This window comes from Heloderma suspectum, chromosome 2 (assembly GCF_057233095.1).
Source record: "Heloderma suspectum isolate Gila_16-S chromosome 2, 16-S_ref, whole genome shotgun sequence".
NCBI classification, from domain to species: Eukaryota; Metazoa; Chordata; class Lepidosauria; order Squamata; family Helodermatidae; genus Heloderma; species Heloderma suspectum.
Window position 1 is genome coordinate 25,198,119 of NC_139459.1, and position 25,685 is coordinate 25,223,803.

The following is a 25,685-nucleotide window of genomic DNA, read 5'->3' on the forward strand; positions in this document are numbered from 1 at the left end:
CCGGCACTGTGGAACAGAGGGGGCACTCCGGGGGCTGCTGCGGGAACTAGCAGGCAGGGAAGTCAGCATCTGCAAATTCCCTTCTGCCAGCATGACACTGGATATCGCCCATTCTGAATGCAATAAATGTAAGAACACACACAGCCTGAAGGATTAGTAACAATCAAACCAAATTAACATAAAGAACAGGGCCAGAGCCTGGCAGTCTCTAATGAATTAAGCCAGGAACGCCCAAACTGATTTAAAGAAGTTAATCTGAGCTACAATTTTCTATTTTTCAAGGTGTTTTTGGAATAAGACAGTGTTAAATCCATGTGCTGAAAACTAGCGCAAGCCACTCATACTAAGTGAGGTGTATGTCCCTGGTGTACAATTAACATTAAGTCTCTTAATAGATTTTAGTCTTTATTTGTGTATTCAACTGTAGTGCTGTAACAAATCACACCTGTGTACCAGAGCATACATCAACAGCCAGATGTAGACCTGAATTACACCACTGCTATAATATTTAGCTGTTTGAAGGAGACATAAGCATACACTATGGCCACAAATAATTTTCTGCGATTTTCTTTTATAGCCTTCAGTTTACAGAATAACTGTTATCTATCTTCAGGTTTTAGACTTAAATGAAAATCCATTAATTTTGTACAGGAACAGCGAAAGGAGCAATCTCACAGGCACCACATGGCAAAAATTATTTTAATTAAGAGCTAATGGCTTTAGTACCAACCATATTGATAAAGCTCTCTGAAAACAATTAGCCAACTCTGTGCAAATGGGGAAAATGCTCTCACTTACATATTCTGCAAAATTTCAGAAAGTTATTTTTTGGCCTTGCTATGTCAAAGACCTAGGCATGAAACCGAAAACAATACTTTTAAAAAGCCCTTCTATTAAAAACAAAGTCATGCAATTTCTGATCAATTATGCAATTGCTAAAATTGGTGCAAGTCCATACTGTATACATTTAGCATTTATATTGCTAATGCGTAACTAACAACAAACCTGATTAGAATAACACAAATCTGTCTTAATTACACCATTATATCACTATAGAGACAAATGCCATGAAATTGGCAGAAACATTTAATTGAAAGCACTTAAATAGCAGGGTAAGTGTGTGTTAACACTTCACATTTAGGAGAAATAATCCTGCAGCCCCACTTTACAAAAAAGGGTTCTGCTATAAAATATTAAGCAAAGGAAGAACTGTATTTACCAATTCTAGTACAAAGCAACTTACAGCTAGTGTCAAAGATAACTAAAAATTCTAAGTAGAATAGCAAAATACACAAAGCAACTGAAGCACATAACTCTGTATTAAATACAGTACAATTTAAGTACACAGTGTACCAGATAATGTAAAGAACAGAAATCAAGAGTTATATGTTAGAACCTAAACAATAAGGGGTGGGCTAAAAAAAAAAAATCACGATAGTTTCCATTTGTGATCTTTTTCCATCATAATTAGTCTGCACATCCTTAAAAAACTGTGTGAATGCCACACAAAAGTAATTTTCCTAAGTTTCTGGGATGTATTTAAACAGACATTAAGAAAAAAATCTGAGAAATGGCCTCTGTCATCACCTTTCTGTGTTAACACTGGATACACACACTTCTTTTTTAAAAGTTATCATAGTCTTTCTTGTCTTTTTTCCCTTCAGCTTCAAATCCATCAACTCCATCACTGTCCCTTCTTCTTTTACGATTGTTGTGGATATTGAAGCGCTGGTTCATCTGGGGCAAAGGATCCATTCCTAGCACTTTGTGAATTTGACGGAATGCAAGAAGTCTCAATGCAAACTGATGGCAAGAAGGGGGGGGGGGGAGCACATCAGAATTATTACATTTCAGCTTCCAAGAAGAGATGCCTGTTAATTTTAACAAGCCATTTTCAAAGTCAAGACCATACTTAAAACTATTAAAGCTCACAGAAATTTTCTATAGATAACTATAGCACATTTTAAGTAATGATGTAGCTTCTGCATGGTCCCTGAATATAAATATTAGTTTCATAATGAAGCAAATAGGTTACGTAGAATTTCCTTCAAGATGTTTTGTTTTTAATGGTGGATTTGGTATTATTTTCTTAGAGACTTAAAGAGTAGCATTTCCCCCTTTTAAAAGCCGCTCTGCTTTTTTTAATTGAAAAGCAATGGTTTATAAAATGGTAAGATAAAGTTGGCAAAAAGCCTGAGTTACTTTCCCTCTACTCTAAAAGGAGTATCAAATACTATAGTCTATAGGTGACACCTTCATTTTTTAGTTCAGGGTTTGCTGTTTAAGTCTATGTATCTTCATTACTCCTGTATCAGATATTCCCATTTTGTTACTTTCTTAGAACTTTTAATCACCTGTGCACTTGAGGTAATATCTTCACGTTGCTGATCTGTCATTAAAGCAAGTGTATCAAAAGGATCTTTTTCACAAGGGTCGAGAAGGCCAGGACCTCCTATAACAAGCAGGATAAACATTTTTATGAATTTCATATATATATTATCATTTTTATAATGTAAGAAAAGAATGTGTGAAGTATACAAACCTTACAGTTTAACAAATTACTAATTTCATGTGTAATCAAGACATTTAACTTGCCTTTAAGGATAATTCCTGAAGATATACACTCAAACACTCTTCTTAAGGCATCCCCAGGGCTTTGTGGTCCAGTAGCACTGCTAATTGCCTTCTCTACTAATAATTCCATTGCCTAAATAAAACAACGAGAAGCAAAAATAAACCACTATCTACATATTTAACACATGAAATGTAAGTTTCCACCAAGAGCTGGAAGGTAACACAACAGAACTTTATGGTGTCTGGTGGTCTTGTAACACAGTCAAAGCTTCAGAAAAAAATAATTAACCATGCTTAAACTAATATGGGAACTGTTAACATATGAAGAAAGCCAAATCACATGGAAAATATTCACATTCCTGCATTCATTCATACTGCCATGTTTAGCTCGAAGGAGGCCACCACAGATTCCAGTTTTGTTTTCATTCTACAAAATGTACTCAGCCTATAAATGAACTAAGGAAATGAATGAAGGCTGAAATCTGGTGCAATATTGGCATGAAAATGGGAACACGCTGCATAAAATACCGAGGAGCATTGTACTACAAGAAATTGGAATCAAAGGCTTGGATCCTAGGTTGCTCTTCTGTGAATTGAAGGGCTCCCTCCATCCATGGAAAGTACTCTGAGCCAGTAGAGGTTCCTGCTGGTGAAAGGGAGACTGGCACTTTTCACTTATTCACCCTTCCCCCTGCAGCCCTCAGTGTCACCTCTCATCCTGGAGGGCCCCTCCAGTCTTCCCAGGGGCTGTGTGTGTGTGTAAGGAAAATAAAAAAAATTGTGTCTCTTCTTCTGCCATAAGAAGCATCATGAGAGCCGAGTTCCACTCACAAGAAATCAGGATCTAAGCCAAAGCCAACACACATCTTAAGAAAAACCAAGAAAGTTCAGTAGTCATGGGTCCACAAATGGGTTTGCCAGATGGCCCAAACCTTTTTCTAGTGACTTTTCTTGGGTGCCCAGACCAAAAGTGGAGATCCATCCCTGCCCAAGAGTTTTCTGCACATTGGAAGAGGTCACTCACCTCATATTGGTGCCTGGGGGGCGGGGGGGGGGGAAGAGAGAAAAAGGCCAGTATCTCACTTCATGACAAGCTTTGAAGACATCTGAGAACCAGCAAGAAAGATACTCCCTGCTTCAGAGCAGCTCTAAATCCCACTGTGAAATGAGTGACTCACCCCCTAATCTTCTGAGTCCTCTGCACACACTGGAGGACTTGGGGTTGGGATGAGGTCAGCGGTAAACATAAATAATGGCCACTTAGCAAGACTCGTCAAAAGCAAGCAAGGCCACTTAGCAAGACTCGTCTGTGAAGTATTTTTTGGGGGTAGCGTGTACAAAGGGACAGCACTTTACAGAAATTGTGTTCTGCATTACAGGCAATGCTGACTGTGGCAATTTTTGTGGAGCCTGCCTAACACTTAATCTATGAAGGACAGATAGCATCAGAAATCTAAAATACACAGCTTATAATGAATATTAGCCATTTGGGATATTCCCTATACTTGGGGTGAAATCCAACATCACCTGAGTGGACATCTGCTCTTACGATGGGGAGTTTCCCCTCCTCTCTTCCCCCTGCAAGCCCCCCCCCCCCAATCTGCCCCCAAGGGTCTCCCAACCCTCTAGAGCAGATTTTTGAGGATGTGTTGCGGCAGAGGCTGCAAGGGGAAGGGGAAACTGACCCCCTCTTTCCACTGACAGAAGCTCTTCCACTGACATGAGGGCTTTACTAGATATCACTCTTGGGATTATGGCCAAAGTACCATTCCCAGCTTTGGATGTAACAACAGTCCCTTTCACGGCGTAGGGCTTTTCTAGCAAGTCCCCTCACCTTCAGGAGCAGCTACTTTGGGGTGAGAAAGGTTGCTGTTTGAAGGAGTGCCTGACCAGTATGGGTGCTTATATTGAAGCATGCATGGGCTACATATGTAAAAATTGGCAGGAGGCCCTTTCAATTCTGCACTATATATCCTCACATCCTGATGCACATATTATAGAAATCAAGATCAGAATGGCACACATTCCCTAGACACATCTATGACAGATGCTGGGGTGGACGCACTGATGAGCAAGAAGTGTCCTGTATGAAAAAGCAGGCTCTTGTTGAAAGTAACTTTAAAAATTATGCTGGAACTGTTCTATACTTTTTGCATACCTGTCTTTTTCCTCACCCCCACCCAATTTGTTACATACTAAAAAGAAAAACTTATTTTGCCCAAATGCTTTAGAAGTCAAAACTACAATGTCTGAAAACATTAAGTTATGTAATCAACAAATTGTGTTTTATGCAATGCTCCTCCACATTCTACTAATGTATCTTTGGGGTTCCATGTGTACGAAGGGGCTTTCCTCCCACAACCCCTGCAGCCTGTTGTGCTTCCAAAAAGCTGCTGAGGTTGGAGGACCCTTCAAAACTGCATGTCATGCACTATGGGGTATTGGCAGAAACCAGAGACCATACCCACCATTGTGCAAACTCAATGGGCTCTTTGGATCCAAGCCATTGTTAATAAGTATGAGGTATCACAGAACAGCTATTTAAGTAGGTCACCAATCTCCGAAGTTGCAAGGATATTTCAGGAAATTTGATGCATAATTATGAGAAAACAATCCTGAGGTCCTTTAGTACAGAATCTCTTTCTCTCACAGGTATCACAATTTGTTAAAGAAAATATTTTAGAAGAGTTTTGCTTTGTCCTGAGGTTATGGATACTGTCATGTTTGAAAAAAAATTAACATATTCAGAGAAATTAAGTAAATGAAGTTGATATGGGGGGAGTGCATTTGGAGGAAATACAGCACTGGAAATCTGATACTTCACTTGTAAAAATATGGTTGTGGCTTTAAAAGCACTACTTACCCAGCTTGGAAAGTCAGACCAAGTGGGAACTCGCTGACAGAGATCACGAAGAATACGTATGATAATGACACAGGACTGCAGACCATTAGCTCTAGCCTTGAGAGCAATACAAAATCAAGTTAATCAATCCCAGCACCAATAGAAAAAGAGGCCTCTTAGAAAAGCTAAAACACCACTGTTCAATGGAAGCTCAGACACAGAAAAGAAACAAGCCACTTGAAAACATTCCAGGAGCTGCCATTTACAGAAGCATTTTATGCCAAGGTTAGTAACTTAACAAGTCAAGGTGCACAGGTTATACAAGACTAATATCCCTTGAATTCCTGCACACTTCGACCTATAGTTCATTTGTAACAGCAAATACAATTATCTTCCTAAAATAGAAATACAAAAGTAAAGAGCTAACAAGTAGAGAGATTGAAAGGCTATTGGGAATCTGTTTGGTTTCTTTGTTGTGCCTTTGCTGGAGTGCAAAGTCACTGAACCAAACAGTTTCTCACCTTTCATTCCCTACACTTAATGAGCTTAAAGAAATAAAGGGTAAAAGTCTTATATCTAAAAATGCAAAGCTTTAAACACACATTCTGTTATTTAAAGCAAAGTTACTCTGCAGCCTTATGGAATACATTACAAATACAAAACATACGATTTCCCAAAGCGAGTCAAACTTTTAACTTCGCTATCTCAATGTCCAGAAAACAAGTTGATGTCAAATTGGCAAGAACTGCATAAAGCAGTTCTTCTATACAGATCTTCCAAGATTAATTAATTTTCCCCCTAGTCATTTAATTTTATATATGTGTACATATATATTTACTATGGGCAACCTTTTTCCACATAGTTTAACATCCAACTGAACAACTGAACTACTCTCTCTCATAAGGCTACAAGAAGGAAGTAAAATGATGTTCCGAACCTGGAACCACTTAGCGTGGCGTAGAGCAGCCAGAGCGTCAAGGCATTTTTGCCTGTCCAAGACGTCCGGTGGGTCTTTCACCATACCCGAGGTTACATCTAAAATGGATTGAATTGGCAAAATGCAATGAGGAATGGGTGTTTGACCAGGTGAGCAAGACACTTCCTTAAAACAGCTTCCATGTCACACGTGCCATTTATATTATAATCCCTGTCTCCAATGTATTAGTACAATATCCCTTAAACTGTATAGGGTCATTGAGCCCAATATGAAAGACAATCAAGAGCATAATACAAAGTTAGCTCTCAATCTTATTTTTATGCTCAACTATTTGTGAAAAACATTCTCTGGAAAAATGAATTTCCCCCTAAAATTAAAATGTTGAAGGAAGAATGGTTGGACACAGTGCACCAGCACAGGGAACACAAGACAGAAGGAACACAAAAATCCACTTGAATGAAGCAGAAGTTACAACAAACTGTGAGCAAAATCTATAGCGAAGTTCTCCTGTGCAAGTACCACTGACATGAATCAGCATTTGTATTCAGCACCCATTCATTTTAATGAAACTTGTGCAAAAGAACTTCCCAGTGGATTGTGCCCTGTGTTTGTTGGGACAACTTAAAATGGCCACATGCTACCTCAGACATAGTCCTAGTTAATGGGTCAAATTCTTACCAAGCACTCAAGACCCATGATATACTAGAATACCTTACACTAAGGCAAGGTAAAAATGTATTTATAGAAACAATCCAGATTATTTGGTTTTATGGAGTCTGAAGGAACGTGAAGTACGATGTAAAATTTCAAGTCAAGACCATCTGTACATTTTCATATTTCTTAAACTCCTTAGGCTCCTATTGCATCAAGGTGCATGCCATGTATATCCATCCCAATTTCATCCAGAAGGATACCAAGAGAAAACGAGAGAGGTCTTAATAAAAGAAGAAATAGAGGAAAAACCAAAACCATAAAGAGTAGAAGCAACAGCAGTGTGGTAGAAAGAAAACACTGCATTTGGTAAGTTCATATATGCTAAACAAGGATTTCGTCAATTATAATGATTGTGTCTATATATAGGGCAGCTATAACTTTCACAGCTGATTGATTTAACTGCCTCTGATCCTGTTACTGCTGATCACTATATTTCTAGCTAGTTTTTAATTTTCTGCCAAAATAAATTTGCTGTTACAATAAACGTTTAATGTGCCGTAAAGAATAATGCGATCAGAATTTGTCTGGATTATTCAGCAGATGGGACTGAATATTAAAATATGATCTAATGTACGCAAACATACTATTAACAGCAAATCAAAGACTCATGAAACATACCAACTAGAAAAAGAACATAATCCGAGAAATTAACAGATCAGGCTTGAAGGTCAGCCATCGATGTATACATGAAGAGAAACAGGTCAAGAGGGTACATCAAGCTTTCATTTATGTCACACTTGATCTGTGTACAGAATATTTCAATTACATCTAGAATGTTGTATTTAAATTGTTCACGTCTCATAGGAAATATGGTTGTTATTGCTTATACAAATATTTTACCAGTGGCATTTATGAGTCTTAGACAGACATTTTATCAATGGAATTTATGTAATTTTTTACATGGTGAATTTTACAGCCTATACCAATACAGCAAAGTAAAGAATGAGTAACACAAGTGAGAGATTTAAAAGCAAATGAAAGACGGTATTATATCAAGGGAAAGGAGAGTGAAATTTAAAGGGGAAAGGGTCAACTGAGGCCAAAGTCAGCAGTATGATTCGATAATTAATAAATTTAAAGTTTATTTCAATGAATACTGACAAAATAGGGAGGATTATTCTATTTAATATAGCTTGTGAGAGCAAGCTGTCTCATATCAACTATTTATACTCTCATGAAAATACTTGCATACAAATAGTTTTAATGACTCCAGTTTCTCTAATATGGAACTCTTGAATAATTTTTAAAAATAACAGTACTAAATATTTGCATTTCAAAGCACTACTTTAAAAATAGAAGCAATGATCAAAAGCGACCATATATAATTAACAAGCAAGACTATGGGTGTGATCCAGCTCCATTAAAATTAATGAGACTTTTGCGATTGACCTCAGTGGGAGATAAGATTGTACCCATTAGGAATCAACCTTGAAACTTGAAGCTATCAGAAGATGCCAAAGCAGCTATAGAAATTGGGAAGACATCTGGGCTGGATATCCATTAAAGAAGATTTCCTGTGTGTGGATTTTTGCATCTGTTTTAAGACTCCAAGTGGATTAACCCCTTAAAGACTAGTCCTAAATAAATAAATCAAAAGCCGAACACCCTGTTAGCTTCAACCAGTTTTTTGAAGTGTAGATTACTTTTCTTGAATTCTATAAATAAGGGGTTAATCTTCAATAAGACATGCTGTGTCCACACTATTTCATTATTAAGAAGTTAACAGGTATGCCATGCTCTTTAAATTCCAGATGTGAATTAAGTATTACCCAGTCAACTATTTCAAAGCTAGTGTGAACACTGCTTAATGAGAGACACGGAGAGAGAGAGAGAGAGAGAGAGAGCGAAAGAGAGAGAGAGAGAGACAAAGACAAGAAAAAAAGACAAAACACAAAAGTAACAGTAAATGCTAGGACTATGCAACCAAACCCCCTCTGTTCAAATATGGCAGGTGTGACACTGAGCTTTAGAAAACCTTGGTCAAAAATCCTTCCGATGTCTTGGCAGCAATCCCTGACAGGATTCAATTGTCTCTGTTAGAAGGCTTTGGACCGGGGCTAATAAACTAAGGATAAAAAACAAACACAGAGATACACTTTGCTGAAGAAACACTTTCCACAGCACAGGTTAGAGCATCTTTAATATTATATCCAGAGTAAATCCAGTAAAATTTTCTGATCGATGCACAAAACTGTGAAGCAAAATTCCTACACAGTTAACAGTTTTGTGTTTACCTTCTCCTCCTTTCCCCTCCCCTTCAGTTTGAAACTGAACAGGATTACATAGGATTAAGATGTCATTCAACTCAATGAAAAATGGAAGTACGTTTACTTAAAATTGGGTTCTTCCAGCAAAGCCTTCCTTGCCACCTAAATTCAACTCCCAAAAGCCAGCTAGATTCCATCAACCATGTTAAGACACCGAGCATTATGAGCTGCAGTAAGAGCATACCATTTTTTTTGCCACAAATAAGCAACCATCTTCATAAAGCCTTGTTTACTGCAAATTTGCAGTTTAATACCACCACTTACACATCCAGAGGTAAACATTTTTGCATATTCATTTTAAGCTGCTCAGTGTCTTGAGGAAATTATTCAAAATAAAAGCTTTGCTTCCCTCAAGGTAATACTTAGGAAGTGAATCAAACTTAGAATGGCAACTCTAATCCTAGTTTGGGTCAGACAAAAATAGAGCTTTGTTTTCTTTTAAAGGCAGAGAACAAATTTTTCCAGAGTTCAAATACTCTAGCAACGGAAAAATTAATTTGTTTTGCCACAGTAAAAAAAGCATCAAGTTCATGTTTAAAATAAGTAATGTGTGATTTCATATTACTAATGTTTCCTTTATTTTGGCTAAATCTTTGCAAGTTGCATATAACCAAATGTGATTCTGTTCTTTGGTAAAGCTGAGTAAATAAACTGAACTCATGGCATTAAGCAAAGGTACTCAGGTAATATCAGAATTTAAAGGCCAATGGTATTATGTAAACTCAAGCATTTAGTGCACATAAACCATTAAATACCAGGAAGAAAAATCTTATGTACATTAATCTTCAAGCTGTGTTTTCTTTAACACAGAGCTTGCTTCTAGGGTAATTATACTTTAAAAAATTAATTACCAAAAGCATAATACTGAGAATTCATTTCATGGCTGTACATTCATACGCGCACTCACTCACTCTCTCTCTCTCTCTCTCCCCTCCCACCCCCATATTATCAAGAACTTTAACAGAGCCTTACATTCCATGCTATAGATTCCTAACCAATAATACCACTGTATCTGTCAAAATAAACTTTTTGCAAACACAAGATGAAAGAAAACAAAGTTCATTTTATCTGACCCATAAACAGAGCCAACTTACTGCAGACATTACATTATCATGCTTGCTGGCTTAAAAACATTTGTAGCTTTGAAAGAATTACAGAACAGACCCTAAAGCAACACTGCTGGCACAAGTAGGATTGTACAGTCATAAATACGTATTGGTTTTAAAAGTTCCAACGTCTACGTTAACTGACCTCAGCTATCTCTCTTTACTACAACACACTGCATGTGTACTGCTCAATTAAAACACTCCAATCAATACCAGGAGCTCCATGTATTGCACTCCAGACCAGAAACCAACCTCAAAAAACTGAAAAAATACACATCTTGCTCCAAGCAAAGTCAGAATAATTCTGAACTTGAAAATCAATTGTACAATTATAGATTATATGTAGCAAAGCTATGTAAGTGATGGCAAGATTTATCCAGTTTCAAACATACAATGCTATTGCCTGATGCAATTTCTTTTTTAGGGAGGAATCCTCTGTGATCATCATCACCATAGAACATTTACTCTTCCAAAGAAATGGAGTTTTGTAAATTAAAAAAAAAAATATTTTCCAGAAATCTGAGGTTGTTGGTTGCAGTGAATAAGTCTAAAATAAGAAGTGTTTTGGAAATATACACTCTTGCAAGACTGGTTGATGACTGAATTGCCATTCAATGTATATCACATGCCAGCATGTTGCCTTCCAGGACTTAATGCCATCTTAGAACAGAATGAATGCTTATGTCAACTAAAACAGAGCATCTTTTAACAGATTTCGAACCTCCATCCCTCATGTTCTCTTCCCGAATTACTGGTGATGTCAATGTGATGGTCACTTGCATTTTCGGTTCCACGCATGAATTCAAGATGATTGCTGCCTCTTGTACAGCACACTTTATTTCATATTTCTCAGGGCTTATTACCTAAACAAGGGAAAATATGAAGCATCTACTAAACTTTTTCACAAAGAAGGTGAAGGTAAAAAGACTAATCCCCAATATCTGGAGACTTAATACTATTTGCTGGGAATCTGATTATACCTTATAATCTCTGTCTTCAAGTGGAAGGGGACACGTTCCTGACTGAACCCTGAATTAATACATACTCTGAAACACATCTATTGTATTTTCGTGACGCTGTTCCCTCTGCTCCCTTCCCCACACACACATAGATAAGTATCTATCAACTTTTGAAAACACCTCATGGGTATGATGAAGTGGACGCTTAAGGACCAAACTAGATGTTATGATATTCTTCTTTAGAGAGCAGCTATGGAGGCACCCCAATTTGGATTGGAGCTGTAGTGTGGCACCGCAAAGATTGCCTGATCCAACACACACGCACAGCTGATATTAAGTGTGGAGGGAGAAACATACAGACATACAAGTACTGTATCTGGTTAATAGTTCTAAAAGGGGGAAGAGAAAAAGGAGGTAGAGAAAAAATATGCAATTTGGATCAGGGCCATAGCATGGAGTTTTCAAATTTAGACACCCCCCCCCCCCCCAATCTAAATCGAGGATACTTGCAACTATTTTTGGAGGAAAAATATGTTAGGATATCAGTGATTGGATCTCACATGTAATGCGTAGTCTGGCTCTACCTCACAAAGCTTAAGCCACAATGAATTTGTTAAATCTTTCAAGTTTATAAGATTGCTTGCATTTTTGCTATTGTTGCTAGAACAGACCACCCCAGCTGTCCTTGTGGAATTTAGATTTGATTCTGAAGCAGGATTTTCTCCAGTCTAAAAGTTTTGTTTTGAAAATCAATCCACTTCCAAGTCTAGCAAGCCCTAATGTAAAACTGAGATCAATCTGACTGCCTACCAACAGACTGTTCTGGCTTCCCTTCTTTAAAGGAAGGAATGAGATTCAAGCCATTCAAAGTATGCGTGGGAGCTCACGTAATTCCTTCAGAAGCCAATCCACAAGTACAAAATGTTACACTAAAAACATTTTGGCCATTCTTCTGGTGGCATTTTGGCCATTCCATGGCAGAAGAATTTTGTTGCTTCCTGCACAAATATGGGCTGTAATCGAAACTCAGATATAAGAAAGCCAAATCTAACCTGCAAAAAAGAAGTTATCCTAAGGGAAAAGAGTTGATTTCTTCATACACACAACAGTTTCAAACTTGCACAATGAATATGGGTGTCCAATGGATCTTGGAGAGAACTTTTCATGGAACATCAAATTAATTCCCTCTAACGCCAAATTTGGGCAGTGATGTTGGGAGGTGAATTGGGACCACCCAAAATTAGGTAGTTTTTTTCTGCACACTCAGGGGTCTCCCCAGATATGAAGAAGTATATTATTTTGTTTAAAAAAAGAAGCAAAAAAACAAATAGCTCAACAAGAACCTATTATCTTTCAGGATCCATGGAATGTTAAGGGCATGGGGGGGGACACAGAGTATGAGGGGAGAATTGGTCTACCTGAGTCCCTATGAATTTATAGTATTCTGGAGGGAAGGCTTAAGCAGAGGAGCACTGTGAGGTTCAAAGCGTCCTCTTCCCATGATATATTTGGGGGGGGGGCGCTCAGAAGAGGGGAGGAAAGAAGAACACTTCCCTTTCCCATTCTCCAGAACCTCAGCATGCACCCTCACGCCCTAGCATCAAATTCTTTATAGCATAGTGGGGAAGATTTCAGGAGAGCTGGAATGGGGAGTACAAATTTCCTGTTCCAGGAGCCCTGAATGGGAGGACTCCTGTTAGAGGCTGGTCCCCACTTGCATTCAGAAAGTAGTTCGTAACTAATCCATCTACTTTAAAGTATATTAGGACATTCAGAAAATTTGATTGGCAGAACCATGAGTTAATCTTTACAACATTCACAGCCCAAAGTTCAAAACCATACATACGGCAAGTTGCTTGGGCAGACTTTCAGCAATACGACTCAGCAACGTCTTAGTAGGTTTCTCCGCACATAGCAAAACGAGGTTGACATTTCGGTCTCCCCGGAGAAGCAAACCCTTAGCCAACACTCCCACTCGTAAGACTCCTTTCAAAGCTCTGTATAAAAACAAAGCTTCTGTGAGAAGCAGTATTTCAGACCTTAATCATTATTCCAAGAAAACACTCATATTGCAATGAAATATCTCAATATGTAATACTCTAGTCCTTTATCAGAGCTGTATGTACTGTATGATTCTGTATGTACAACTCTCCCATTGGCAAACAGTGAGGGATTCATTATCCTGAGCATAGAAGCCAGGATCTCTGGGCACAGACTTTGAAGGTAACAGTAAACAAGAGCCTAGATAAGAAGCTCACACTGAATTCCCTGGGCAGTGTCCAATGGGGCTGCTATGCTTACCCAATTGACATAGCACTAGCGTAAGTGACCTCTAGAGTGCAACGCTAATAGCATAAGCTGGTGTGACAGGTTTTCCAGGGAAACCCGTCGCACCAGCTTACACCACTGATGCGCTAGAGATCACTAATGCAAGCACTATGTTAATTGTGTAAGCTAGCAGCCCTGTTGGACACTGCCCAGGGAATTCAAGAGGGTGGCATGGAATAAAGGACAAATCATGGCTCCGTTTTATTTTATTCCTCATCTGAACGCAACAACTGCTGGCAACTTAAGTCAATGCAGAAAAAGTGTGATGTAATGAAAGGACAACAAAACATACCGGTCCTTACTGCCCTCTTTTTTATCATCTCCTTCCTTGCTCTTGCTTTTTTCATTGTCAGTCATATTATCAGAAACAAGTTTCAGTGCACGCTCAGTGATAGAAACGATCTTCTGAACTGCTTGGAGTTCCTCTTCAGTTGGATAGATAGCTGCATGTTTGGTCATTACATAACGGTCATCTGATGAATCTGGTCGACGCAGGGGCTACAAACAGAAAATTTTAAAATTCAGTTATGTTCTGTAATACATTTTGTATTTCACTGTTTTCTGTTCCTTGCTATTTTATTTAAATTACTGCCCCAAGATTTTTTTTTTTTACCAAAGCATATCAAGAGAGCTCATATACAGAATTAGAGCATTTAAAAGCAAGGAAATTAAGACGTGGTTGGCATCAGTCTTTCACAAAACCACTTACCAGGGCAATATGGCAACAGGTCCTCCCTACTCTGGCAAATAGCTGAGGTGATAAAGACTGGGCTTAAGAAGGCTTTCACAGATTGGTTCAAATTTAAAAGGCATGACATACAAGAATCTGAGCCAGACTCTCAGTAGAATAATGCCTGTTCAGTCCTATCTATGCTAATCAAGTGGCACAAGCAGAGATTCCAGATTAAAAACAAGGCTGGGGAAATGGAGGGTGGAAGTTGCTTCTCTCGTTTGGTCTGCAACTCTGGCAGTCACTGAGGAGAAAAACACTTTCATTTCTAACATTTCAAACTGCTAGAACTGCACAGGCCAAAAACACCAAAAATAGACAAAAGAGGGACAAAAGTAATCAAGCAGGCTGGGTATCTCTCTCCTTTTTGATCCAGTTCCTACTCAGATAACAGTTTAAATGGTAAAACATTTTTCTAAAATTGTTTGTATTTCTAATTCAAAGCAAAAGGTTACATATCTACTGGCTGAAGAAAATCCTTTGTTAAGCAAATGTTCAGTGTGCTTTACAAGTTGAACCCATGCATATTTACTCAGAAGTAAGCACCACTGAGTTCAGTGGAGTGTATTCCCAGGTAAATATGCACAGGATTGAAGTCATGCCACGAACGAAGTTTAGTCTTTAAGGTGCCATAGGATTCCTCCTTGAGAAACTAGTCATTTTTTTCTTCGTTTGTGTAATGACGTTTCTTACACAGAAAATTAAAATGGGCATCTTACTGGCCAAAGTCCATACTTCTCATCAGACAATATTGATACGTGTATATAATATTACTGTATGGTGGGACTTGACTTCAAAGTTGGCTAGTAGAAACTAATGCTTAGCCACTAAGGCCAGCCATAATTTGTGGACCCCTAGTTGGCATACTAGCTCCTCTCCTGGTCCAAAGTCTGTGGCAGCAAATACATAAAGGAAGAGGGAGACATCATTGATCTTCTTCCACTGACGAACAGCGCCAAATTCAAAGGCACATCGAACAGTTATTTAGCTAGACAGACTCAAACATCATCATTCATGATATAAAAGTTTCTTACTTGTAAGTGGTTTTCTCCAATTCTCTACTATGCAATCACAAATATACATGTGCAAGCCTAAATGCAAGAAGGTTCTAGGACTTTGACATAACAATGTAATAATAACAATTTAATAATTTAAACATTAAGGTGTTAAATAAAATCTAAAATAAAAATAAACTTGGGGTAGATTCTAATGGAGGAAGGCAGTTCCATGGCCTTAGGACGGAGAAGAAAGTGTTTATTTGTGCCACCCCCTTTTTGGTGCGCCTGGGATTTTCCCTCCTCCAGGGTAATTGCACAGGGTTTTGATAGTGGATCAGGTGCCTCTTGACTAGGGGAGGCTGTGTATGAGTTTGGTCCTGATTCTGCAAACCTCCAAGGTTTTAAAGCCACCACCCCCTTTTTGGTGGACACATGATTTTCGCTCCTTTGTGAGCGTGCAGGGTGTTGATGGTGCATCAGGTGCCTCCTGACTGAGGGAGGTCCTCTTGGTGCACCCAGGATTTTTGCTCCTTTATGAGTCACACAGGATTTTAGTTCCTTTGCCAGTAGATGAAACAGCGCCACTGCTCAGGTGGGAGGACTGCAGTGGGACAGAGGGCAGGGGGATGACTCAGATTACACACAGTGACTTAATAAAATACTCACAGTAGTTTATTAGTCTCCTCATGTGGCAGGGCAGTGTGGATTATTTAAAATATAAGCTACTGTGAGTAGCATATTAAGCCACCATGGCTTAAAGTGATGTCCGAATGCGGCCTGTGAGTATCCAGTTCCTGCTGCTTGGTCTCTACGGCACCCCAGTGCCTGGCTGCAGAAAAGCTGCAATATGCTTTATTGATTACTGTAATCAATAAAAAATTCTTTGTTTATAAATCCTATGCCTTCTGCTCTTGGCTACATAAGGGGAAGGTAGAAAGGTTATAAGTAAAGTCTCTATGTCCTCGCAGATAGAAGACTGAGTAAAGGGTTGGATCAGAGCCTTAAAAGTCCTGGTGGCAGCAAAACCCAGTGTGAGAGAGAGAAGGTCGCTCCTGTTGGGGGTGAGAAAGGCCTTAGAGAAGGGGCATTCTCAGTAGGAGAAGGCATGAATGCCACATATGGCTTTTCCAAGCACAGGGCACAAGTAGTGGATATCAATGGTGGGAACCTTTACTCTATACTAAATCTTCATTTTACAGGTCATTCCCCAGCTCCAAACACTGATTCCTGTCCCACCAAGAATCAGACAAAGGGTGGTTGGGGCTGGTCTCTACAACCTACAGGCAAAGCAGGTCTAGGAGCAAAAGTATCTCAGAGCAAAGAGCCTTCCGCTGACTATGCAGTGCTTAGGAAAGAACTGAGAAAGTGTTCTTGCTATTCTTTGCCACCTGAGCAATAGATTCTTGTCTGACAGTCAGCAGGTGAGGACATGAGCACTTTGGCTTCAGTCAGATCTCTAGAACTTTCCCGCATTTGTGCCTAAGTGTCCACACTCTCAAATGTGTGATTGCGCAGGCACATGAAAGAGAAAATGATTTATTCAAGAACAGGCCTACTATTACTAACATGGTCTTATAGAAAGTAAGCATTTAAAATAAAATCACACACTCAATATACACCCTTTTAAATAAAGAACACACTCTCTCCCACCACAAACTTCTAAGTTAGCTTTGACGAGACTTCTTTCCTTCTAGTACTCTAGCCATAACTGCACAGATTATGAATGTTGTCCACACCCCACCCAGTAGTTTCAACTACAATATAGTTCTTTATTTACTGACCAGCCAGCAAGGTTCTTTGGCAAAGCAAGAACTGTTTCTTGAGCACACACCACACATACATTTTAATAAGGACTATTAGCTCCAGCAGATATCTGCATATATTTTACACAGCAACACCTCACACCAGCAGGCACTTATAACCACACATGCTAGGTGAAGTAATCTATCAAAATAGTTTGCAACTTTAAGACCTTCAGGTAGGGAATAATCTTTAAAACAGACAAAGGATAGCTACAGGAAGTGTCAGCAGACACCTACTTATATCTTGATCAGTGAACAAGCTTTTACTCACAGCTGGTCCTTGGGGCTGTGGTGGCATCCCAGGTCGAACACCAAGTAGTCCAAGGGGGCCTGGAGGTCCATGAGGATATCCTCCATCGGGTATTCTACGGCGGTCATCCCAATGATGCTGTTCTTCTTCCATTCTCCTCCAGTACATGTCCTCCTCATAACGTCTGAAATATATGAATCACACCACATTAATGTTTCAGTTGATATAAAAATATTTCCATTTGCTTTATATTCAATATTTCAGATGTTGTCAATGTTAATGTTAAAAATGTTTTTAAAAGAAACAAGATGTTGCAACTTCTATCATTCTGTTAAAATAAATTAGAGTTTTGCTCCTGAACTTGGTAGGAGCAGCATTGCATCCACGGAAAAGTTCTCTAAAACAAGCATTCACAGGAATATAGTTTACATGGGATGGAAGTCTATGAGTATATAATATACTCTTTTAACCCTTGCACACCATTAAAAAAATATATTATCAACCAACTATTGGGAGCCAACAGACATCTTTAAAGTCCTAGCTGGAAATAAACTTAATGATTGATTTCAAAATTACTTCAGTTTAACATTCAAGAATAATGTTATTGATATCACATTCCAAAAACATAGTCTAACACAAAAGCTACTGAGGTACATTGGATTCCACATTATTAATGTATGTTCCTTATTGGGCTAGCAGGAAGCCCTGGAGGAGAGAAAGAAAAGAAAGCAAAACAAAAACTTTAAAAGCATAATGAAATACTGGGTTCGGAACAGAGAAGGGAACAAAAAACAAAAAATGCCTAGACGAAATACTACGGCTCATAGTAAGAAATGGAAGTCGTCCAATATACCCCCCTCCCATCGACTTTTTTCCCCCCAAAAGAACATTGTAAGAAAACACATTCTGAGAGTATTAACATCCGTGTCAAGATAAAGCAACTTGGAGGAGAACTGAAATCTATTCTTGGGGTCCATCAAACCTCTGCAATGTTTGTAATAGGCTATTTTTTTTGTACATACAGGAATGTACAAGGAAAAAAAATACAAAAACACTTCAATGGGGTAAATCAGAACCCTGGTGGCTTAGTACATTACATTAAACGTACTAAGGTCAGTCAAACAGATCACATTGTTGGCTGAATATGAGCCAACAATGTGATGTGGCTGCAAAAAAGGCAAATGCTATTTTGGGCTGCATTCATAGAAGCATCGCTTCCAAATCCCGGGAAGTACTAGTTCCCCTCTACTCAGCACTGGTTAGGCCTCCTCTGGAGTACTATGTTCAGTTCTGGGCACCACACTTTAAGAAGGATGCAGACAAACCGGAGAGGGTTCAGAGGAGGGCAACAAAGATGATCAGGGGACTGGAAACAAAGCCCTATGAAGAGAGACTGAAAGAACTGGGCATATTTAGCCTTGAGAAGAGAAGACTGAGGGGAGAGAGGATAGCGCTCTTCAAGTACTTGAAAGCTTGTCACAGAGAGGAAGGCCAGGATCCCTTCTTGATCATCCCAGAGTGCAGGACACGGAATAATGGGCTCAAGTTACAGGAAGCCAGATTCTGGCTGAACATCAGGAAAAACTTCCTGACTGTTAGAGCAATACAACCATGGAACCAATTCCCTAGGGAGGTGGTGGGCTCTCCCACACTGGAGGCGTTCAAGACGAGGCTGGACAGCCATCTGTCAGGGATGCTCTAACTTGGATTCCTACATTGAGCAAGGGTTGGACTCGATGGCCTTGTAGGCCCCTTCCAACCCTACTATTCTATGATGCTATGAAATGTATTTTTTTTAAACTGAAAAGAGGAGAGGATTAATCACCACAGGACAGCTGACCACCGTTGAGTAATAAACGGGAATATGAATTAGTTCAGGTTTTCTAAATAAGTTTTCCAAATATTCCAAACAGCTGGTGGGGTCAACAGCAACCCCACCGGCTTTGGAAGGTTAATCTAGTTACCTCATTTCCATCCTCCACCGTTCCTCTTCTTCACGCCTTCTCCAATATTCTTCTTTCTGCATCTGCTTTCTCATCTTTTCTTCTTGTATCTTCCTTGCTCGGATGCTAGGCTTCACTTCTACTTGCAAGTCTGGGTTTACTTTTTTCTATTTCAGAGAAGAAGGATTATTTATTTATTACATTTATATCCTTCCTTTTTTCCTCCTTAAGGAACCCAAGGAAGTGTACATAATCCTCCTCCTCTTCATTTTATCCTCACAGCAACAACCCTGTGAGGTAGGTTGGGCTGAGAGACTGTGACTGGCCCAAAGTCACCCAGTGAGCTTTCATGGCCAAGTGGGGACTAGAACTCGGATCTCCCGGCTTCCAGTCCAACACTCTAGCCACTACTCCACACTGGATTACATTTTGATTCATTTTATGTTCCTCTAAGGTTTATTCTGCAGTGCAAGAGCCAATTATTCACACAAAGTCAAAATCAAAACTGCAGTGCACTCAGAGACACTTACTGGGGGGCACGGATGGAGGCTACTTCCCAACTTCTCCCATCTCCCAGTGCTACTACTGTGCTCTTTACCACTGTCACAGCCTTCTCTCCCTCACTGGGGAAAAACAGAGCAGTCTGGGTGGAGCTAGTGGCAGTGGGGAGGAACTGGGGGCAGATATTTTGTGATTCAGGCTGTATTCGCTTACTAGTAGGAAGTCCCACTGAATACTTATGGGATTTATTTCTGAGTAAACATGCATACAATTGCACTAAGTGTCATTTCCTGGCCAGTAACCCCCACACCAGATAACCCTGTTATCTAAGCCATCATTAGATACCACACTTTTCTATTGTTATTCCCATAGCCATGAGTTATACAATGGTTAAGAATTTAGAAAAGCAAGCAAGATCCTCATGCTGAATACATGATATCCAGCTATTCTATGCCTCACCCATGTATATTCATATCGCAGCAGTGTAGAATTGATTAAAATATACATATTTACAATATAGAACTGTTATTTACAGGACTTTGCAACTGAAGGGCATACACACATGCAGAAAACACCTGGTTAGCAAAGTTCAGTCCCAGAAGAGACCAAGTAATAAAAACTGCTCCACTATCATGAAATGGAATAAAAGAAACAGTTACAACTAGACCACTTACATTCTAATATCAACACACCTTATATTGTAATCTATGCCGCCTTCCTTTTAGATGCATTTCCTTGGCATTTGGATCATTAAAGCTGCATTCACAAAGTTTGCAATGGAAACGAATCACCTTCCCTTCATCATTCCGTACCTTTGGAATAAAGAAAATGAAGTATAAAAATTATTGCTGACTGCAAGTCGGTTTTTATAATAACCTGAACTCATTCTTGTTGTAATTCCACACAAACACATATTTTAGCATATGATTTATGCAATACTGGCAATAGAAATCCTCTATTAATCAACCTTAACAGAATTCCATTGGGCTCAAATGTCTGAGACAGAAAATCTATTCCCACCTTTGCTACTAAAGTTGGATCAACTATTTTCCAGTTGATTATTAAGCAGAATCCAACACAGTCACTGTGCTAGCGGGAACAACTGCTACTGCAACAGCAAACTAGCACTGGCTAGCACAACCAAAAGGTAGCCAAAACAAACTGCTTCTGGAATAGGACAAGTCAGAGAGCTCTCCGAAAGGTTGTTGCCACTAGCGCAATGTATCCAGCGCTGATGAATTGCCAGCACTGGATACCGCCCACTGTGTTCTAAATCTCCTGCTGCCAGCTCTGAATCAGAGAAAACTATGAATACAAGGTTTCCTTCTCATAGACAAAAGAAGCAGGGAAGCACTTCTACCTCTTTAAACAGCTCTTCTAAAAACCTAAATCTATGAAGGGCCTGGTGGGGGACAATCCCCCCCCCCGAATATATGTTCTGCACCCCTACTTTAAGATCTTTTGAGGAGACATGCTTGTGAAGGCACCTGCAATTTTAGCTATAAAATCTACAGCATTAAGTTATTGTTGTCCAAGTTGTGAAACTGCCTGGCAGAGGAGTTTGACTCCTTTTCTTCCTAGTGAAACATTACAGATTTTATTTTTTGTGTTAAGTTTTGGCATTTATTGTTAAGCACTCAGATCTATGCTATTAGGCAATAGAGAAATATGTTCTGGATCTATTTGAATAGATCCTTCAAGCTTTTCTGTCCCTGGCTTTCAGACAGAAACTGCCTTAGGGCACAATCCCATGGACTTCCAAGATTCCTATGCCCTGCCAGGCTGAAGCCAACAAGGTAGGAGGAACAGCAGAGGCGATCTTTGCCTCCCCATCCTCTGATTTTTTTATTTTTTTGCTAGACAGGCATTTCAGCCCATCTAGCGAGGGTGCTTCACCTGAGGGGTGTGTGGGGGAGAGGCTGGAGGAGGCTCAGGATAAATGATATTATGGCCTCTCTGGTTTCCTCCCCTCCCCACCCACTGCAATGCCCCTTTCTCCACTCTCCAAAGTCAATTTTCAGACCTCAGAGAGGCAGCCAGCATGGTTTTCTCTGTGCCGGCTGCAAGGGGGCAGATCTCCAACTCCACCTTTCAAGGTTGGAGCAGGGTAATCTGAGCCATCCTATGGTCCCTGGGACACTCACTAAAGGACCATAGGATTGCTCTCCCTGTCGCCCTGTGGGATGGCCTTTGCTGAGTGAGACAGGGGAAGTGTGACCCTGTTGATTCCTTGGAACCTCTCAGTGGCTTTCAATATCAACTATGGTATCCTTTTGGATAGACTCTCTCTATCCAAGTGAGGTCTGAGAGGCACTGCTTGGCAGTGATTCTGTTGCTACTTGGAGAACCGATTCTAGAAGCTAGTGCTGGGGGATCATTGCGGGACCTCCTAGCAGTTGTGCTTTGAGTTCCTGCAGGTTCTGTTTTGAGGGGTACAATATGGGGTTTGGGGAGTTTAGAGTTTAAGGGGTAAGATATAGTACTTATAGGGGAATTAACGCTAATGTGTAACAGGGCAAGTAAGGGAGCAAGATTTATTGTAATTTGCAAGACCCAAGAAAAATCCTTACACCTGTGCTATTTAACATCTACATGAAACTGCTGGGAGCAGTTATCTGGAGATTTGGGTAGAGGTGTCACCAGTATATTCAATGACACCCAGCTTTATATTTCTTTTCTATCAGATACAGGTGAGGCTGTGGATGTCCTGAATCAGTGTTTGGGTAGGGTAACGGACGGGATGAGGATGAATAAACTGAAACTCAATCCAGACAAGGAGGTACTGTTGGTGGATGGTTTGCCCACATAGGTGAGGGGTGTTCAACCTGTTCTGGGAGGAGCTGCACTCCCCTCTAAAGGATTAGGTTCGCAGACTTGGGGTGCTTATTGATCCAGCATCACCATTACAGGCTCAAGTGGCCTCTGTGGCTTGAAGCACCGTTTATCAGCTACAACCATATCGGGAGATAGCTTGGCTCTAGTAACCTCCTGTTTAGGCTATGCTGTATGTGGGTCTGCCTTTAAAACTGGTTTGGAAACTGCAGTTAGTCCAAAACAGGCATTGGGCATTTTGATGATATTACATCTGTGCTTTATCATTTGCACTGTCTACCAGTCCATTTCCAGGTGCAATTAAAATTGTTAGTGTTTAAAGGTGCAATCCTTTGCATGTTTACACAGAAAAAAGTCCTACAACTCCCAGCATTCCCCAGCCACCCATGCTGGCTGGCTAAGACAGGGAGGTGTAGGACATTTTTCTGTCTAAACATGCATAGAATTATGCCCTAACTCTCTTAACAGCATGGGACCAGAACCTGCACGATTTAACAACCAGTGTCAAGCTGGGTTGTCCCATGCCACACCACTTTCCAATTTTACAAGGCATAGCCTCCACCATCTTACTACATGTTCCACTACCTTTGATGGAACCTCAGCAATCACAACTGCAAGACAGGGACTCTACTTTTCTCAAGGCAAAGGCTGTGAAATCAGCAGCAGTGCTATTGGTTCTCGACTGCAAATACTTTCGTAGATACAAACACTTAGCAGAAATATTTAAGTAGCTTCCTCATACAATGGCAAAAAGGTCTTTCAGCGGCAAATATTAGCATGATTTTATATTTCCAGGCCACAGGAACTAATTTAACACGTTCATTCTCAGTTTATGTTTTTCTATATAACTGGATTTCATAAACACAGTTTTCAAACCAATACCTCTTCCACATAGTCATGCCCCACTGGCTGGACATCACTTTGCAAAGCAGCAAGAGTAGTAGGAGTTACAGGTTCAGTAGATGTATCTGATTTAACTTCCTGTGTTTGCACTGTAGCAACAGAAGGAGCACTCTTGATATTTTCTACTACTTTTAATTCATCCACTTTGCTTCCTGTTGTCTGTAGCTTATTGCCACCTAATACAAAATATTTTAAAATGAGTATTAAATTTCATGGCATTTTCAAGTTAAACTTGTCATTTACAAATATGTGTTGCTGTAACCTGGGTGAGTGGAGGTTGATCAACAGCATAAAAAGTAATTTAGGGTGCAATCCTATGAAGATAGTCAGCAGCCTCCGAACTTGGAGGCTGCCGAGTATCCAGTGCAGGGCGGCTGGAACACAGAAGCGATCTTTGCCTCCAGTCTCCAGCCGCCCTGCATTTCTGCTAGTTGGGCAATTTTGCCCATTTAGCAGTGGCACTTCAGAGAGGGAGGGAAGGAGGCTGGGGCAGCCACAGGAAATGTCATATGGCTGTCGCCCCAGTCTCCTCCCGATCCTGCCCCCAGGAACACCCCTTTTCCAGTCTCCTCACTCTGTTTCCAAGTGTGGAGACGTAGCCAGAACCGCAGTGGCTACAAGGGGGAGTGGGCAGGCAACATGGTTTCTGGGCTCTGTTTCCAACCTCGGAGCCCATAAACCACACAATCCAATGTTTGCATTGCTCCTGCCGATATTCTGTAAATCCATCATAAAACTTAAAATAAAACATAGTACATTAGCAATTAACAAGTAATACTATAATGATCAGAAATTTTCAACAGCTAAAATGAATAAAATACAAGTTTAAAAATAGTATGATTTTCTTTAGCTGGAGACAAATAGTCAATGTTCTCAGGACTGCAAACTGTATTCATGACACTGGGGCTTTTATCAGTGGAAAACTCAAGAGGGCCAAATAATTGTGTACAAGGCTTTAAACTGACCAAACAAAATCCAATCAACAGTATAACTATGGAAGCTATTGAAAAAGTGCTACTTAAAACTTTTAGGAGATGCGTTGCATGGCAACTCCATACTCAACATTATCTTTAATTAAAAGTGTGTTGGAACAGAGCAGGTTTTATAAAATATTTTCCTACAACTTTTGAGAGGTACTTTCTGTGTGTGACTAGAAACACTGGAGACAATAGTTTGGAAAGATTTCCAGGGGGCGGGGGAGAGACAGGGTTTGCAACTGCAAACATCTGTTCAATTTAATGGACTGTGTATTAAAATGATGCAGTAGAGAACACTCCAAAATTCCCACTGGTAGTCAAAATCATACCAAAGGTATTAAATAATGCACAATTCTAAGATTATATATGAATAGGTTTAAAATGTACATAGTTTGATGATCTTCACAATGAAGATCTCTATACTTGCCAACAAAGTTAATTTTGGGTGTAGATATCTTCTTTACAGCAATGTTAGCTGGAACTATTGGTGCTTTGTTGTTGGATGTTGTACTAAGTAGCACATTGGCAGAGGGAGTAAGAATTTTCACTGCCAAAGATGCAACAGAGGAATTCACAGTGCTACTGCTACTTGCAATATTTGAAGAGACAGCTGCTGGCTTGGAAGCAGAAGCTGCAGACGTAGCTTGGGTGACGACGTTTGGTTCAGTTGAAGGAATGGGTTTACCAAGTTTAGTGTGCAGCTTAACTACCTAGAACCACCAATAAAAATAGTTAATAGAAGGATCTAACTCAAATCTAAACATATCTACACAGAATCCTGTTTGTACTTTTAAGCGGAGGAAATGTAGGTTTAACGAACCTTCAACAGCATTCACAGTAAACATTAATTTAGAGGATATGAGAAAACTCTAATGGGTTCTAATACAAATATTACGGTCCTGTATGAAGCTGCTGCCATTAAGCAGCAGCGTCTTAATGGCAGCAGCTTGGTAGCCTCCATAATATCTGAAGCTGACCTAAAAGCCTTAACTTCTGGAGCACACATCCCATATTGAATCGAC

General features: G+C 39.8%; 1 protein-coding gene across 1 annotated transcript in view; it reads right to left on the bottom strand.

Annotated features, from left to right (window-relative positions):
- Positions 1-392: 392 nt before the first annotated feature.
- Positions 393-25,685, bottom strand: part of ZFR (zinc finger RNA binding protein) — a 44,376-nt gene continuing 19,083 nt past the window's right edge. The window contains exons 8-20 of the mRNA XM_084833014.1: positions 25,091-25,373; positions 23,666-23,862; positions 20,644-20,763; positions 19,472-19,617; positions 17,529-17,691; positions 14,020-14,225; positions 13,246-13,396; positions 11,162-11,303; positions 6,354-6,451; positions 5,438-5,533; positions 2,596-2,707; positions 2,355-2,452; positions 393-1,803 (exon numbers count right to left, since the gene is read on the bottom strand). Coding sequence (XP_084689140.1) covers positions 1,624-1,803; positions 2,355-2,452; positions 2,596-2,707; positions 5,438-5,533; positions 6,354-6,451; positions 11,162-11,303; positions 13,246-13,396; positions 14,020-14,225; positions 17,529-17,691; positions 19,472-19,617; positions 20,644-20,763; positions 23,666-23,862; positions 25,091-25,373 — 1,992 coding nt within the window. The 3' untranslated portion in view covers positions 393-1,623. The remainder of the gene's footprint in view (positions 1,804-2,354; positions 2,453-2,595; positions 2,708-5,437; positions 5,534-6,353; positions 6,452-11,161; positions 11,304-13,245; positions 13,397-14,019; positions 14,226-17,528; positions 17,692-19,471; positions 19,618-20,643; positions 20,764-23,665; positions 23,863-25,090; positions 25,374-25,685) is intronic.